This window comes from Prosopis cineraria, unplaced genomic scaffold (assembly GCF_029017545.1).
Source record: "Prosopis cineraria cultivar Desert tree isolate PC_DT_omini unplaced genomic scaffold, ASM2901754v1 PC2, whole genome shotgun sequence".
Classification (NCBI taxonomy): Eukaryota; Viridiplantae; Streptophyta; class Magnoliopsida; order Fabales; family Fabaceae; genus Prosopis; species Prosopis cineraria.
In genome coordinates, this window is record NW_026555333.1 from 19061557 (window position 1) to 19080889 (window position 19333).

Consider the following 19333-nt stretch of genomic DNA (forward strand, 5'->3'; position numbering starts at 1 on the left):
TCTACGTATTTATAAGTAATTTTTTAATTCATAATTAATTTTTTTTAAATTCATGAGTCACTTGTTATTTTAATGGTGAAAAGTATTTTAATTACAAATCAACATCATGAAATTTTTTTCCACTTTAATGTTTCAAAGTCTTCAATGGTCATTTATCTCTTTGTAACGTCTCTAATTGTCATTTTCCCTATTTGCAAACTGCAAAAGCCTAACTCGCGGTCGTCGCTTCCGTTCTTCTCTCTAATTTAGCGGGCAGCCTCCAACGGGCCTTGAACTCTCAACTCTCAAGTCGCAATAGCACCACTGTTGGCTGTGAAGCTGCCTCCGGCCGCCATCGACACCGTCCTTACCCTCCACCGACTTCACCTTCAGCATTAGTAAGAAGAATTTTTGGGCTCTGTTTCGTAGCTTCCTAATGTTATGATACAGCGTTCGAGATTTTTGAATGTCTTTGTGCCGTTTTGCGTATTTACAGGTGACATATTAGAGTTGATTGAGTGATTAGGTATGGGAAAGAAAGGAAGAAGCCATCACAAAAATGAGAAAAGGAAGGGCAAGACAAGTTCCCAATATGATGATGCACTTTTAACCGATGACATGCACGACGAAATTGATGCCTGTAATTTCATTCTTCCTCTTTCAGTAATTTATTTTGTCATGTGCTGTTGCCATTATTTGTACTGGATTTGTATTTTTTTTTCCAATTATGAATTTGCGCTGTCCTAATCTTGCTTGTACTTTTTCCCTTTACAGTTCATAAGCAAAGGGATATTGTCCCTCTTGACATAAATGACGATGTTGGAGAGTCAGACGAGGATGAAGAACTTCCCGTTTTTGATTTGAAGGTTTTGGTTCTCTTCTTCTGGTTCATATCTGTCAGAGCGTTGTGTTGATTACTAGATGGAATTATTTTAGTGAATTTTTAAGTTGGATTGAAATATTCATTCTTGTGTTTTCTGTTCAATGATGAGTTTGCATTAGCAAACATGGGTATTCTGTTCCTAGGGATTTTATTTGCCGGTGCCAGCTATAGTTAAAGCATGACCCATGTCCCCTTTCAATACAGAGGCAACACTTAAAATTTTGGACCTAGTGCATGTATGTTTTCACATTGGAAACCACTAAAACCATGGTTTGGTTACCTGTACCCGCCAAAGCCATGATTCCAACATGAAACCAAACACACTCCTAGATGCTTACCGTTGTTGCAGTATCCATTTCATGCTCCATGTCTTTGTCAGTGCAAGCTTCTCAACTATTAGCATTTTTGAATGGTTATAAACTTCTATTTGTTCAATGAAGCAAGATAGACCAGACCTATTGATGTTTAATTGGTTATTTGGCTTAAGAATTAGAACCAGACAGTAAACTGCATCTTTCAATTTTGTATTATCATCTCATTTATTTTCTTTCACGTCACTTGCAGGGTTCTGATGATGATGCTGATGATGATGATATTGATGATGCTGGTGATTATGTAAATGATGACATGACTAAAAAAAGTAAGGATATTTTTGTTAGATAATATTGCAAGGCACTTCAATGGGAATGGAGTATACTCATTTCTGTCCCATGGACTTGAGTTTAAATTTGTTTTATTTCTTCTCCAAAGCTATGGGATGCTTTGTGTTTTGGAATTTGAGATCTTTCAGTCTTGTATAACACTATAACTATAAAGTGATATAATTTTAGCATGAGCTAATGTGCTTAATTGTGGTCATGATTCATCTAAGATAATTGTTTATGGAAACAGGAGCTGTTCAGATTTGCAAGTATTCTAAATGCAAGGGTCTATGGGGAAGATTTTGAAGTGAAATTTATGTGTAAGTGGTGTAACTGGGCTAAACTATTCGTGTATTATTTTCAGTTATCAGGCAAAGCAGATATTTGCGTGCAAAATTTGGTGGAGGTGAGGATGAAATGCATTATGATGAAGAAGAAGAAGAAGATGATGATGATGATGATAAACCCATCCTAGTTGGAAAGCATTTGCGACATGGTGCTGATAATCGTCATTTTGAGGTGAGGGTTTGAGCAATTTATAAATTATTACTATATACTTATCCTTTGAGTTACGCTATGTACTGTCATCCTTCTCTGCATGAGCTTTTTTAATATTTTTTGATTTTTGATGAATAAGCATGCATTTGTTTTTGATGAAGCTTCAATCAAGTGATGATGAGGCCCTAAAAGAAGAGGAAGAATTAGCGAAACAGTTGCAAAGAGAGAGGGCAAAATTTTATACTGAGGAAGACTATGATCTCGTGGGTTTGAAGGTCAGAGTTGCTGGTATCTTCTTACGGTGTTTAATGTAGTCAGCTCTCCATGTTTATGAGATATAACTTTTGATGGTACAGGACTCATCTTTTAAAGGAAAGGACTCGGCAGAACTGCTGATGCTAGAAGATTCAGATAAAATTTACAAGGTTGAAGATTTGAATGCATTATCAAAAGATGAGCAAATGGATGTGCTGAATAGGTTAATTTTCTATCTTTATTTTACTATATTATTTTTTGGATTTATCTTGTGGCTTCAGCTGCTATCCCAATTGTACCTGCAGTATCAAAATTTAAATCATTAAAATATATGCATTGATGAATACCATTGATAATTGTAAGTGTACTTGGGAAAACAAACTTCTTGTCTAGGGTATGTATTATCAACCCAAAAGGAAAAAGATAAATTATGTACTTTGAAAAGTGAGAAAGGGGAGAAAGAAATTCACTTGTCCTTATCTCAGTAAGGCTAAAAAAGTTGAAATTCCGTGTTGGAAACATGGTGAATAATAAGTGGATATTAATATCCTTTTTGAGAAATTCAGCAACTACATAAATGAATGAAATAAAATCCCCCATTGCCTTATGATTTTACAGTTTACACAAAAAGATACAGTTTGCTTGGTCAAATATGGTTTAAATTAGCTGTAGAAATGCGTGTAAATATCTGGTGTCATTCTTTGTGACATGTCTTCAGTGCCATTGCTCAGTCAAATTGCATATGAATGGAAATATTCTTGTATTTGTGTCATCTTCAATGTATTATTAGTTACTATGAGTTCTTTCTTTGTATGAGTGGAAACACTTTCCATTTCTTTTATAAAAGGCATCACTAAAGTGAAGCTTGATGCTAAATGTATTTCTAATATTGTATTCAGCAATAGTGTGGACTATTACTATTCTATCTAGAAGTCAGTTTTGCATGTTTCCATTTTGACAAACTAAGGTTAATATTCAGAAGAAAACAGATTTAAAAAAAAAAAAATCAGTCAGTTAATCCTGTTTATTGGACTGTTGGCCTAGCATTTAACAAACTAGGCATGGCCATTGGTTTTATTTTTTTTATTGTTATCAACTGTAGCTAATGGTTTTGAATATACAATTTCGTGCTGATTATTTATTGGATAATATATTTTTTTTTTCTAATGACCCAGCGATTAGTGATTATATTCTCTTTTCAGGTCTTATCCAGAATTGGTCTTTTGGTTGTCAGAACTAAATGACGCACATGATCAGCTTGAATGCAATATAAAGCCATTGTTAAGCAAGGTTTTTCTCCCTTTCTATTGTAGTGATAAGTTGTTTGTGGCTACATATTCAGCAAAGATATTATCAAAAATTTTTCTATCTATATAAGGCCTTCTTGTGATTGTCTAAGTTTCCTCCCCTTTCAGTGTTGGGCTCTTTGTTGGGCCCTTATTAAAGTGCAATCCGTGTCTCTTTGTAGACTACTTTCTTGGACATGCATGAAGGCCATTTTACATTTGACTTGTTTCATTCTTTTGTGAAGGTTAAAGATGGGAAAATTGCTACAGAAGGAGTTAGTTATTTTGAGTTGAAGAAGGTTCTGTTGTTACTCTATTGCCAAGCTATAACTTTCTATCTTCTCATCAAATCTGAAGGGAAGCCAGTGCATGAACATCCTGTGATGGCTCGCCTAGAAGAGATAAAGAAATTATTGGATCGGGTATTGTTTTCTTCAAGTTGTTAAACTTTTTATCATGATAAATTTAGCATGCAAAATTAACATATTCAAATGTTGTTACTTCTTGGAGTTGAAACTTTTCCCATTTGGATCTATGGAATTATGGATACCTTTTCACATACTCAGTGAAAATATATGTCTTCATATGTCCAGAGTTTTAAATAACAATTAATAATTTTTTAAAATTTACTGGAATTAGATATTATTTGATCCTAATTGGTGACATTACATAGAAGAAACATTGGTAGCCTTGCTTGTGCTTTGACGAATTGGTATAGGTTATGTAGGATTAATGTGTTGGCATTCTAAATCATACAGAGATGGCAAGTTTGAATGTTAACCTCTTGAATTGTAAGTAAACAGTTACCACATTGATGTAAGGAAAATGTTCATTCATTTGTTTGTGTGCGCGTGTAAAATCTTAGGTGTGAAGGGTAATTATCTACCATTTGATCACTGATCACAAATCAATGGTCTTGTGCAGCACGAAAATCAACAATGTGAAAATAGATATTGACATGCATTTATGGTATTCTTCAATCTTGACCATTGATTTTGATCTAGTGGTGGATAGTTACCCAACTAACTTCTCGTAAGAGACCACTTTTCTCCCATGATATGCTCTCTATTACACCCATAGAAGTGGATCAATTGGCATCTATGACTAGAAATCCTTTGTTTAATATACTCAATGGAAGATGATTCCTTTTCCATGGAACTAAAATTGAGACATACAATAAATAAATTGAATACATTATTCTCTGTGCTCTTCTGCCGTTTTAAGATGGAAATTGTTTTCTTTAGATTTTGCAATCTTCTAATGTGTGACTCACTTAACAGATAGAAAAACTGGATGCAAAGCTTCCGATCACATTTGACGACATTGTTGAAGAAAGTCAAGGTTTGAAAAAGGCATTAAGTTTGGGTGATATAAATGCTGCAATGGCTGATTCCTTTGTGGAAAGCCATGAACTGCCTCTTGCCTCTGATGTGTTGCTAAAAGAAACAGTGGTAACTATTTTTGTTTGTAGTTCTTTTAAGTCTTTCAAGAATTATCTATGCAGCCTTTACATTTTGGTGTACTTATGCAGTCCCATGAGGTAGTCAAGATGCAAAAGGTGGATTCCTCTAAGAATAATGTGAATGAAGAAAGAAAACAAAAGCACGAGCATAAGGTGAACTATAGAAAATTTTGCATGTAATATTTTGTTTCTTCAGTTCAAATTTGAAATCACTTATATGACATAATTTTGCATGTTTCATTATTTTGATTTAGTTTTGATGCTGTAAAAGGCCTATTATTTTTACTGAGATAAGTTGAATGTGGCAGAAGGATCACATTGGTGTGCAGAGTTCCGAAATGTTGAAGATCAGAGCATCCCTCGAGGAAAAATTGAAACAGAAGGGTTTCTACAGTTCCATTGCTCCAAAGACTAATAGTGCCCAAAAACGTTCCAGACCAATAAATGGGTATAAGTTTAACCTATGGCCCCTTTTTTTGCATGTTTCTTATTTCTGGGATTGGGAGTGAAGACTTATTTTTAGAAACTTACTGATGTTGCAGGCTTGAAACTTATGATGATTTTGATGATGACAATGTGAATGTTGAGAGAGCAGCTACATTGGCTAATGGTCTTGGTTCTGGAAGAATTGCTCAGCTTGCTAACCTTAATCACAAGAAACCCAGGGTGCACAGCTTGATGCTTTTTTGATTAACCTGCATTAACTTGCCTCACTCCATCCTTTATGTGCATTTCAAGTTTTATTTTGAATAGTATATCTGATTGGTCCCTTTTTGAATAAGGTGGTTTCTGGTGATGATGATTTACCTAAGAGAGATGACATTGGGGAAAGGAGGAGAAAATTTGAACTTCGAGCAATTTCTAGTGCTGGTTTGAATTCTGAGGATGTTGATGAAGAAATGGGTGATCCTGAATCTGCTGATCAGGAGGATGGGGAAAGTGAAGACTCAGAAAATGAATTATATGAACAAATAAAGCAACAGCGAGCTGAAAAATTGGCTGCTAAAGCTAAGATTTACTCGAGGTGAAGTCTTGTATCCTTTTTCTTTTTTCCACTTGTTCAGAGCATATGCCTGAATAAAATTTCAGATGATGATGATAATTTGAATGGATTGTTCTTTTCTTGATTATGATGCTCACTTTTTATTTGCGAGCATGCTTTTAACATATCTTGACTGTTGGGCAAATAAGCATATTATTATAAACGGCTTTAGCTCTTCTGCATCCTTTCCAAAGATATAGAATTTTTCTAATTGGGGCATACTCATGTAAGTTTTCTTTAACTGTCTTGAAAATAAGGCCTTTGCAGTGATTTGGCTTGCGTTAAGAATTTGCAAGTTAAAGAATTCAAAATGATTTTTGGTTGGCTTGGTTGCCTATGTTGCTCTGTTTTAACGATTTACTTTTTGTACAGGAACTCTGAAGTACCCTATTTGCCGGAGCCAGATACTTTAGATGAAAGTGGAAGACGACGGATTTCTTATGAGGTTGTGGCCTCATCTATCTTCTTATCAATCTAATTATAATCTTATAGACTTTTAGTTTTTACACCTCCAAACCCAAAATGGTGCAGATGGAGAAGAACAAGGGATTGACTCGATATAGGAAGAAGCTGACAAAGAATCCAAGAAAGAAGTACAAGGTAATTTCACTAAAGATTCGATATTTGGGTTGTTTTATTATTGATATATCTCCAAAGAGGACTGTATTCTGTGTAAGGTACTTCTCAAGGTGAACATATGTAAAATAATAGTAAGATGGTGCAAGAGAAATATAATAAAACCTAACGAAACTCGTATCAGCCACTAGTCATATACTTACCAACAGTTCTGAAACAATGCTAAACTTCAAATTTCTAGGATCTTCGAAAACCTGGACATCTGAGAGGGAAAAGTACTTTTATCCATACTGAAAAAGATACTAGTGAAGTTCTGACGCTCTGCCAAAAGCCAAATTGGATATTTTAGATTTTATTTCTACCCGATTGCTTCTTTTTATCTGAATGAAGATTCTTCTTGTACCTTCCACCGTAAAACCATTGAAAAGATCACCATTCAGCTTGTGTGAATATTCTGGAATAAGGTAGCTTTCAACTAAACAATCACTCTTCACGATGGTAGATGGTACTCCTTGCAGTTTCTGTTATAGGATGCCTTCTAGAATAATTCTTTGGTCCTTAGTGTAAGGCATTTGATGGGTTATTAATTATATTTTTTTTCATTATTACTCCTATTTAAACTTATTAATTGTGAGAGAGAATGTAATGTAAAGTTGAAATATTTTCATTTAAATAGGGGTAAAATTGGAAGTTTGTTGTATTTTTATACAAAATTTGTAACTTAACTATCTTAGATTCGGTGAGGTTGTTAGAAGTGTGATTACTCATTCTCAAGAAGTATTTTGGATCCTCCTCATAATAATGATTAGTAACTTCATCAACGTTTTCTCCCTGGTGCCATCTCCATATGCAGGAGAAGCACAAGAAAGCTCTTAAGAGACGCAGTGGGCAGGTTCGCAGTGTCAAGAAGCCCACAGGTCCCTATGGTGGGGAGTTCTCTGGAATTAACCCATTTGTCAGTCGAAGTGTCAGAATCAAGAGTTGATATTTTTGTTGCATTAACATTAGTATTCTAGTATGTTTTGTTTTATTTTTGGCCTTCTTTTTTCTTTTTACTGGTCTCACAGTTTTATTGAGAGCTAGGAAATGATAGGAGAGCAATTTGTATTCTATGAATGTAAGTTAAGTACTTTGGATGAATGCTTGAAATTGATTCCTTTTATAGATGAAGTTACCAACTTGTCTTCATTATATGGGGAACCATTTGATCTTTTGTTGCATTGGTGGGCAATGACAAATTCAATTAGATCTTCTACAGTTATATAATTAAAGATTATATATGAGATTGGATTCCTTCTGACAGTCATCCTTCTTTCGATTTTTTTTTTCAATGATAATTTTTGCAATTAACTCGTGATTTTATTTGTGATTATGAAAGGTTGAGATATGAACAATAACATTGTTATGCTGATTATTTTCTTGATAAAAAAGGAATTCCAACATGTTTTTGTGTATTTGTCCTCATTATTTTGCTTTTAAATTTCCAGTGCTAAAATTTATGATCTAGGCAAAGTGAAAGTAAATAGCCATTAATCACGCAGCATAAATTATTATAGTTTAATTTAATCATAATAGAAAAGTTTGATTTAAAGTAACCTAGTTTTAAATAAATTACAAACAAATCAACATCCAACATGCAGTTTGATTCAATGTAATCAAAAGTGCAGCTGTGCACCAAGTCATTGATCTCAACAATCCTTGAGTTAGTGGACTTTAGATCTTCTCCTAACATCCTCCTAGTGCAAAGAGTGATCACTGTTTAAGTACAAGGCTCAGTTCAATTTTATATAAATGAAAAAAAAAAATTGGGAGAACCATTCCAATAGAGTCCTATAATATCTCAAATCTGACATAATAACGCTTGATATTTTATAGCTATACATAGAAAACGTATTATAAAGAAAGGTGACACAAATATGCATACATATATGCTCCCTCAAGTCCTTAATATAAGAAAAACTACGAATTTTTTTCTGTTTTTTATATAAGGCAACATTTTTGCACCTTGTTTATTATCATCATTTGAATTCACAAAGACAACAAGTTATTATAGTTATTAATTTTAAGGAAGTGCAAAACTTGAATGTTACATATATATTAATTAAAGGGACTAAAATATTACTCTATCCATTCAATATTATAAGATATTTTTTTAAATTATTATGTTAAAAATATAATGCATTTTAGATCTTTCAAGATATAATTAATATAATTTTTTTAAAAATTTCTTAATTAAGAGTATAATTAATAATATTTTTTAATTGAAACTTTCTATCAAACAAAGGTAAATATAAAATGTGTAATTTTAAATAACGCTAACTAATTTATTGGTTCAGGAAAAAAAAACTTAACTTATTGGAGATATAAATATAATATTAAATATAAGTATTATAAAAAAATTTGCAACCAATGAAAACATGATAGCGATGTCTTCTTTTTTGTGCAAGGTTATCACGTTTTTTCAAGTTTGAAGAATTCCATTAAAACTAAAAAAATAACAAGGAAACATTGTTTCATATTTTTATATGACACCTTATGATTGAGATCATTTTTTATTTTTGTAAATCACCTTATAAAACGAACTAGAGGGGAAACATTATATATATATATATATATATATATGTATGTATGTATGTATGTATGTGTATATGTGGTTTTCCCATGTGAAGGGGCAAATAAAAGCTTTAAAAAATTGAATTTAATATATATAACAAGAGTAATATATATATTGCATGTCTTTAATATAAGATAAAGTTGAAATAATTAATATTTTTTAATTTTATCACATATTTATTAATTATCTTTTGAATTCTTACACAATATTTTATTATTATTAATAATTATAAAAAAGAATAAAATTGTAACTATTATATTTTAATAAGTGCCAAAAATAGGAAATACATGGTTTGCCCATATGAAGGGGCAAATAACAGGTTTTTTTTAAATGAATTTAAAAAAAGAATGAAAGGCTAATTAATTAGGAGATGTGGAGTGATGCAATGCAAAGACAAGAAGCGTGCATCAGAACTGTGAAGGCTTCTCTAGACACGCAGCTGATGGCGGTAGATCCCCACTTCTCCATCACAAGTTCACTACAATCACATGGACAGTGGACGCTGCTCTTGGGCAATTCTTATCCTAATATTCATTATATATTTATATAATGATGAATTACACAAAATTCAGGGCTGAAAGCCACAATATTCATGTGATGATCTAGTGTGTGTACCTGTCTATTATATTCCTTCTGTCTGGTTCAAAATATAAACATTTTTTTAGTTGATTTTAGTTCAAATATACAAAATTTGGTACTTGTAATTTTTTTCCGTTGTACCACTTATATCTATTAACTCGGATTCTTCTTTTTCTTTTTTTTTTAAGCAAAAGTAACTTTTATGATCTTTTTCCCACTCATAACAAATTAGAAATAAAGGTAACAAAGGAATATAATAAATGCTTTCATGGAAATAAGGATTTTATTCATATATGAATTTTTGTTAAAGGATGTTTATACTCCCTTCGTGCCAAATTATAAGACACTTTTGAAAGAAATTTAATATCATAAAATATAAGACACTTTGAAAAAAAATCATTAATGAAACTTTTTCAATATTACCCTTGCCATGTATTCTCTCTTTTTAATATTTCTTTTACAAATAGAATATTAAATAAAGAATTTTTTTAAAGTATATATTTTTGTCTTTGAAAAGTGAGGTTGTAAAGTCTATTTAATTAACTTTATTGGTATGTGTAATTTTATCTAAAAATGCTTTATAATTTGAGACGGAGAGAGTATTTTGGACTAGGAAATATATGAGCATGTTTGGTGTAACATTCGCCTTATTATCTTGGCACTTAGCTAAAATCTTAATGGTAATATGGATTAAACCATATGATTACCAACCTATGGTTGTAGACTTTGACCAATTATTAAAAGATTAACCATAATAGGAAGGAAAAGACAAACCAAAAGTTTACTATAATTTAAAAGGTTTCAAAACAAATATTAGAATACCCATTTCACAATCAAACAACAATTTCATCTAAAATATAAGCCTTTAAGAGTTGAGATCCCAAGTTTCATAACTTAAACTTTGAAATCAAATATAACTAATTTAAAACAGAGTAGAAACATATACGGAAGCGTGAATATCATATCAAAAATAAGGTAATATATCAATTTAAGGTCAAGAAAGCCAAAACAGTATTTTTGGCGCATTACACCACAACATAATGCAGATATGTTGTTCCATAAAGCACAACAAAGTACACTTCAATGAAGTTTGGAATTACATTGCGATATAACATTTTACGCTACAGTGTAAAATGTAGAACCCATGATATCATGACATATTTTCTAATTGAAATTTCGATACTCCCCAAATCCTCGTCTGACATGTGATTGAAGAGATTTAAGTATTCATAGAAAGCTCTTTCAAAACTTAAGTTAATGATACTAGTTTCATTTTCAAACTTTGACCTAATTACAAATTGGACACCCAAATGCAAACTAGCATATTTTCACTTTTAAACTATAACCCAGGTGTTCAAATTTCACTTTAAGTGTCAAAAACTCAATTAAACACCTAGATCACACTCAATAAACTCAAAACAACTTATGTAATAGACCATAGCACTTAGATATCACATATTTCACAAATTCAACTATCAACCCCTTGATTTTAGAAATAACAAGGGGAGGCATTTTGACTTTTAATCCCTACACTTTGCACATGATTTGCTATTGGTCCCTACATTTTATTTTCGGTGTTCTAAGTCCTTACAGTTTTCTTCGCCTGCATTTTAGGTCCCTATACTTTCATCTGGGTGTTGACGTGGCATTAATGGCATTAATTATGCTAATGTGGACAATGACACCGTTAATTATATGGTGATATGTCAATTAGTCGCTGATGTGTATTTTTTTCTAGAAAAAGAAAGAAAGAAAGGCTTATGTGCACTCCCTCTAATCCTTATTATAAGATATTTTCAACCTTTTCACACATCTTAAGAAAATTTAGTTTTTTTTTCTCTTGATATCATAAAAAAATGATATGTACTTATATTTTTAACTTTGATTTTAAATAATTAAATACTGTTACATTAATCAACAAAGGGTAAAATTTAAAAAAGTAGCTTAATTATTATAAAGTGCCTTATATTTTAAACCAAAACTTTCTTCTAGAATACATCTTATAAATAAGACTTGGAGTATTTTTTTTAATAATCAAAAAGTGAAAAAAAAAGTGTCCTAATTCCAAACCCGAATAATACATCTTATACACATTAAAAAATAATAAAACATCTCGAATCTAACCCCAAACTTGACTTTAAAGCTCATAATTACAGGAAAGGCACTCTGAAATATAGAATTGTAGCAAATCTAAAAATAGATACATGATATTTTCTCGTAGCCTTAAATAATTATTCAAAAAATACACATTAGCTTTTCTTTCTTTTTTCTAAAAAAAAAAACACATAAGCCATTAACTGACACATCACTATATAATTAACGGTGTTATTGTCCACATCAATATAATTAACACCATTAATACCACATCAACACCCCTTTGAAAGTGCAAGGACCTAAAGTGCAGAAGGAGAAAACTATAGGGACTTAGAACATTGAAAGTAAAGTGTAGGGACCAATAACAAATTATGTGCAAAGTGTAGAGACTAAAAGTTATGTTTTCCCAAATACAAACATTTTTTTTGGTAATATCAATTAATTACACGTGTATCAAAAATTATGAGGGGCCTACAGTATGAAACTAAGTTCTTAAGCCTTTGGTGCTTTTCCTTTGTCCTGCTAAAATGTTAAATAGAGGGGTGAGTACAACTACTCAGTAACTAAGATTAATTTAGCCCATACAAATGTATATCAACTAATTATAAAAATGCAATGGCAATAATGCTACTTTCATAGGTTTAATTTCTTTTCAAAAGGTTAATACGATCATAATACTATAATCATATGATTGGATACAAACACATATCAAAATTCACATCATTTATGTGCATAAAAAACACATACAAGGTCACAACACTATCAATCATATGCCCCTATCAAATTATGTTAGACCATAATAATAACAGCTATATAATTGAAATATTATATATATGATCAATTCCAACCTTATACCCTCTTGTTATCTTCGACATGAAATTAGTTGCTATTTAGTAGGTTGCGTTCATAAACTCAAACTACCCAAACCTTTCACTTGTGAGGAGCTGCCTGACTAAGGCTACGACACTCACTTGTGAGACACGATTTCCCTTAATACTAACAATCATGGGGTATCGTACCCCTAAGCTAGGCTTTTCATAAATCAGTGGATACTAGTTGGGTTTAAGTCCCTTGAAGAACAAATGAGACAATCCTTTAATAACTATGGGACAATGCTACCTTTTGATTCCAACAATTGGCAGCCAGGTTGACTTTCAATTCTAATAATAAGCCACCAATACCATGTAAATTTACAACACCTACTCCTTTCTTTATAGGTGAACTCCTGCCTTATTTGATCATGTCATGCATAAATATTCAACACGTAGCATGCATATTCATACTCACCAATAGCATGTAACTTTTATTGATATCAATCTCATCATATTATGCTTATTAATATCACGAACATAATCATGCTTTACATAAGTCTCAATTCATAATTTCTCTTTTTCATGGGCACCCTTATACATTTTAATATTTACTCACAGTAACAATCGTATATAACATATATTTTTCACAAATATCATTCACATCAATTTCATCACATCATATAAATTTATTTATATTACCACAACTTGCATCAAATATAGTTTTACAATACATCATGATTTTCAAATAAGTCTTTTCATATATAATTAATAAATTAAGCAAATGTACAAGCTAAATTTCTCCCAGTTACTTTAAATTTTTAAAAGGTTAAAAATTTATCCCTCATTACCACTTGCTTTCGAGCTAAGCTTAAGCTCTCTAGTGATTCATGAGGTTGGTCTACAATTAAAATTAACACCTATCACTAATAATGATCAAAATCATCAATTCCAACATCTAATTTTATACCTTAATGACTAAATTTTTCAACTACAAGATCAAGCTCACACCCAATGAGTTCATTAACTTCTATTAACTTCATTTAGCTTTTAACAACTTAAATAATCACTAATATATCATCCAACAACCTAAAATCATCATCAATATTATAAATTACTCACTTCCAACTCTTAAGTTTCAACCCTTTTTTTTAAACAGCTTAAGTTTCAAAACTTTAATCACGCAAAACTTTTAACTTTTAAGTTTAATTACCATAGTAATTTTATTAACTCCCATTAGTTCTAACTAAGTTCATTAAACCTATCTACCACCATTAGTGACTTTCAACAACCTAAACCTTCATCACTAATGACACCTTAATGTACAAATTCGTCCATATTTAAGAGCCCACTCTCATGAACACATAAAACCATTATCTCTACACTTATATAACTCAAAAACATCCTATTAACTCCATTTAAATCAATAGGTTCAGATCCAAAACTCTCAAGGTTCGAAAATCATCCTCCCATAAACCCTAACTTAAAAATGGTGTAGAGAGAAAGAGGAATGGTAGGGGAGGCTTATCCTAGTAATTAGAAGCTCTAAATCTATAAAATTTGCTTACTTAAACATAATTAACTACCAAATCCAAGGTAATTAAGGGCCTAAACCAAATAAGAATTACCCAGTTTATCAAATTATATAAATAGGATTCCAAGTTTTCATAATGTCAAATACTTCCATAAACTATCAAATATTCACAAATCAAAGGTTAAAATGTGTGTAGAAGTATAAGACTCCAAAAACAAGTAAAAGCATTTCCAAATGAAACAAGAACTCATTTTCTACCAAAATGGCATATGTGTTGTGGCTTAACACTCCTGTACCACGGCATGTTGCCTCTGTGCCATGTGCCGTGACAGGAGGTGCTGTGTACCGTGGTACATTGTACAAATTTGACAGTAAATTTTGCTATCATATGATAGCACTCGGGATGAACTTTCAACACGTCTCATTTTTTATCTGATATCCAATTGAGGTGATCTATGTGTCTATAGAGAGCTTTCTTCTTACTCTAGATAATGGCACAAGTTTCACAATTAACTCATTTTTCTATTAAAAGTTGGAAACTCTTTTCAATTCCTACTCCATTTTCATAAAAAAACTCACAATTAAAGTATCCAAACTCCAACACATATGTCAAAAGCCTACACCAACTCTTAGACCATATTTAACAGATCATTTTGGGTTTGTGCAATACACCATAGTTAATCAAATACACAAATTATACAAATTCAGCACTCAACCCCTTGATTCATAAAAACAAGAAGGGGGAGATAATTTGCATAAAATCATTAATATTCATCCAAAACAATCTAAATGCACTTTACCCAACTTGTACTAGTATTTCAACCTTAAATAAGCTTTATAATCACATATCATTAGCTTAGGGCACAAAATACATAAAACACTTTCAATTATAATACAAGTAGACAAAATAATGGAATGAAACCCTAGTTGAAAAATTAACAAGGTTTAATATACAATATTTAAAGAGGCCTATAAGTAAGATTTACTCAAAATCTTATGCCTCCAGTCATTTTTCCTGATCCTAATCTGATAAGCTAGGCTCTAAAATATTGAAGAATAAGAGGTGAGTACAATCATTTAGTAACTAAGGTTGACCTAGTCTATACAGTTACATATCAATTAATTATAAATGTAAATGGTAATAAATTCACATATCACATGCACACGTGTCAAATATAGCCTCAGCTATAATAATAACAACCATATAATCGAGCATGCAACACATATCATTGGATATATTACAATTATACATATCTTGGTATAGCAAAAATAACAACCATGCGCCTTTGGAACACTCCGAATCACAATAATAATAACTATGTGGTTAGAACTAAATGCATGATCAATGCCAACTTTATACCCTCTTGATTTCTTCAATATGAAATTGGTGGCTATTAAGTGGCTACATTCGTAACTCGAACTAACTCAACCTTTCACTTGTGAGGAGCTATTGAGTCAGGGTTAACTCACTCACTCACGTATCGCGATTTCCTCAATAATAACAACTAGGGGGTGTTGTACTCCTAATCTAGTCTTCTCATGAATTGGTGGAGACTAGTTAGATTCAAGTCCCTTGAAAAATAAGTGAGACAGTCCCAAATCAACCATAGGACAAAGGTTACCACCTAATTTTAATAGTCGATGTCAAGGCAAGCTTTCGGTTTCAATGGTAAGCCGTTAGTTAATACCACGTGGGTTTACTAAGCTAATCCTCTTCCAAGGTGAAACTCCTGCCAATAATTATGCTTATGCAAATAATAACAAGTAGTATGCCATTAAATAGACATTAACCACATCATCTTACTTACACATACTTCTCCTTCTCCACAGAGTCCACATACTAAGAATAATATATTTATTATTGTCATAATGAATTGTTCTCAGAACCTCATCCCTAGTCATGTATACATACACATGCACATTACTCTCCATAACTCAAGACAATACCAAACACATAATTCATTAATTTGTCAAAATTTGTATCAATGGGTTTACAAACACTAAACAAGTTCCAAATTGTTAAATTCAAAAAATAACTAATTAATAAACAACTATACAAACTAGATTTTTTCCTAATTATCTCAAACTTTTAAGAGATTAAAGGTTATCCCTCAAAATACCAATTTCTTAAGCTTCTTTTCAAGCTTGAATGGTGCCAATTGATTAATCTACAATTATATTACAAGGACATTTATTAATATCCCTTTGTGAGAAATTTCTAACATTCCACTCCACATTCTCCCTTTCATTAAATTCATAAACTCATTCCCAATCATACGTAATATGTTTACTAGATTCCAACAACTTACATTGTCATTAATGAATAATTAAATTATCATTAATGGCTATCAAACACTCCCAACAACCTTATTTATTGCCATTTTGAATATTAATGGATTTTAACAACCAACAACTTATAAAACCACAGATGTGATATTTAAACACTCTAAACTACTTCCATTATATCCATTTTAGTTAATGGGCTTAGACCTATAGCTCATATAGATCAAAAATCACTCTCTCAACTCAAACCCTAACTTTAACTTTTATGAAAATATAAGGAAAGGGGAGGGAGAAGTATAATGTACTTACCTTAGGTGTTGGAAAGTTTTAAAATATCCCTACTGGTTTCCAAATTCATGCCCTAACAGAGTAACCTCATGCCTTTTATTCTCTCCTTTTTCTCTCCTCTGGTTTTAGTCTATGTCACAATTAATATATCAAAAAAATTGGCTATGTGCCGTGGCCACAGTGTATGACATAGAGAGGCCTATCTTTTATTAGTTGCCCTTATACCCGCAGCGGATGTTCCTCACGCTATTGCATGTAGCATAGAGAACCTTTCTTCAATTCTTTCTCCCCTTTTGATACCTGAATGGCCTGTTTCACTTCAAACTCATATTTAAGATTGAAATCATAATCAAACACACTTCTTAAATTTCTCTAGCCATACACCACATTAATAACCTAATTACCCCCATTAAACTTAATTAATTGGATTTAAATTTTTAGGATGTTACAAAATCTTCCTAAAATATTAGCAAAATTATGCTAGCAGAGACAATCACGAGTCCCTTCATTCTTTTCTTTTTTTTTTCTATTTTCGCTCGTGTAAATGCCCTCTTAAATATAATTTTTGACATTATGTGGTAGCGTTAATGCATTATACTATAGCATAATGCACAGTGGGTTAAATTTTAATTTTCTCTCTTCACTTTGAGCCCAAGTGGCCTAATTTACTTCCAAACTCAATCTGATGACTAAAGTTAAATCCAATAGGCCTGTTAGCCATTTATAGCCATCCTCAGACCTCTTTTCCTATTAAAAAAAATAGAAATTTTAAAATATTTGTCTTGAAATTAAGGAACAATGGTTAACTTATTAAATTTGTCTTGAAATTAAAAAAAAATTCACCTTCTTTCCTATAAAAAAATAGAAAAACACATTGTTTGAGAAGTCATATAAAAACACTAAATTTAAATTAAATTATCCTTTCAGTAATTTGCTAGCTATACAATTGAAAATTGCTAATTAATAACCTTCTATTTGACTTATATTAATGATCAAGCAGTCTCTTAAAAGGTATCATATAATAGAAAGAATTGGATAGAGTATATATAATTCATTTCAATCTTATTTATAAGTTATTTTTAATATATTTCATCAAAATTTAAAAAAAACCTTAAAGCTTACTTTCTTTATTCTTATATATAAGATACTTTTTAGAAACTTGTTTTCTTTATATATATAAGAGCTGTTATAATATTTTTAAATAATTGAATAATTTTGTTCTTATATTAATTATATGCTTTGCTCATGATTGTGATATTAATTATAACATTGTTAGGGGCAAAACTAGAAAATTATTATAATTTTATGTGTTTTCAATTAAATAATAAATAATAAACTTCTACTGCTACGAAGGATTCTATCAAAAACATCTTAGGAAAAAAAGGAGCATGATTTTATTAAAGATTAATTAATTCTTAATATTTATCATAATTTTTTTTGGTACACATAAAACTATTATTTTTAATTAAAGCCCTAAATGCAGCCACTTTATGTTTCACATTCATGATGATGATTGTGATAATAACATTATAAATATCAGCGAAAACCATAAATATTCACCAAAAAATAATATAAATATCAGTATAATTATTTTTTAAATGACTCTTTTCTTACTCTTTTAGACTCCCTCCGTTAAAAAATGTAAAACATTTTTTGAAGAGTTGGATGTTAAAAATATAAGACATTTTTAGTCTTTTGAAGTATAATCATTGCCTTTTTTTCAAAAGTGCCCCTATTAATAATGACTTTATATTTATTATAGGATGTTTAATAGGGGTAAATATGAAAAGATAGAGTTAGTTAAAAAGTAGGTAATTACTTTATTGAGGGGTGAGATTCAGTTAAGAATTCCTTATATTTTTAAACAGAGGGAGCATATTTTATATATTAAGTAGATAGATATGCTCAATTATATATTTCCTCCATTACTAGTTTTAAGGGAAAGAAAAAAATTGTTTTATGTTATTTATAAGTTATGTCTTTAATATTTTATTATAATTTTTTTTATTTCATTAAATATTGGTGGAAAGAAGTACCTTATTGAAGTATGTTAAAATATATTTTTAATCTTGTAACTTTGTATTTCCTTTATTTCAAACTATAAGATTCTTTTGGAAGAAATTTGTTGTTCAAAAGATGCTTTGAAAAGATTAATATTTCATTGAATAAGCTTATTTTAATATTATCTTTTCTCTTTCTATTTAATATTAATAAAGTGTAGATTTAATGTTATTAAATGAAAGATATTTTTAAAAGTTTATATTTTTACTTTGAAAAAGTGTATTTAATGAGATTTATTAATATGTGATATTTTTTTTAAAAGTGTCATATAATTTAAGATGGAGGAAGTATAAAATTTTAATTTAGTCCTATAATTTTATAAAGTATATTTTTAAATTTTAAACAATTATTTTTTGTATCAATCAATATTATTTTAAAAAATTAAAGTTAATATGTTAACATTTGATAATAATTTATTAATATTTAAAAATTTAATGTAAAATTTGTTT

General features: G+C 30.7%; 1 protein-coding gene across 1 annotated transcript; it reads left to right on the top strand.

Annotated features, from left to right (window-relative positions):
• Window positions 1–219: 219 nt before the first annotated feature.
• Window positions 220–7810, top strand: LOC129298736 (protein THALLO). The gene is made up of 17 exons (XM_054937161.1): window positions 220–377; window positions 476–619; window positions 754–845; window positions 1427–1502; window positions 1868–2022; window positions 2163–2276; window positions 2358–2479; window positions 3459–3546; window positions 3788–3964; window positions 4823–4993; window positions 5074–5157; window positions 5313–5452; window positions 5547–5670; window positions 5787–6028; window positions 6419–6491; window positions 6578–6646; window positions 7476–7810. Exons 2-17 carry the CDS (start codon window positions 508–510, stop codon window positions 7605–7607), a joined length of 1971 nt encoding a protein of 656 aa, XP_054793136.1. The 5' UTR covers window positions 220–377; window positions 476–507; the 3' UTR covers window positions 7608–7810.
• The last annotated feature ends 11523 nt before the right edge of the window (window positions 7811–19333 follow it).

Excerpts from the sequence above, each read along its gene's own strand:
- LOC129298736 (XM_054937161.1), top strand. The coding sequence starts at position 508 with ATGGGAAAGAAAGGAAGAAGCCATCACAAAAATGAGAAAAGGAAGGGC. Across the intron at positions 2,023-2,162 it reads CTGATAATCGTCATTTTGAG|CTTCAATCAAGTGATGATGA; the intron begins GTGAGGGTTTGA and ends TTTTTGATGAAG. Across the intron at positions 6,647-7,475 it reads ATCCAAGAAAGAAGTACAAG|GAGAAGCACAAGAAAGCTCT; the intron begins GTAATTTCACTA and ends CTCCATATGCAG.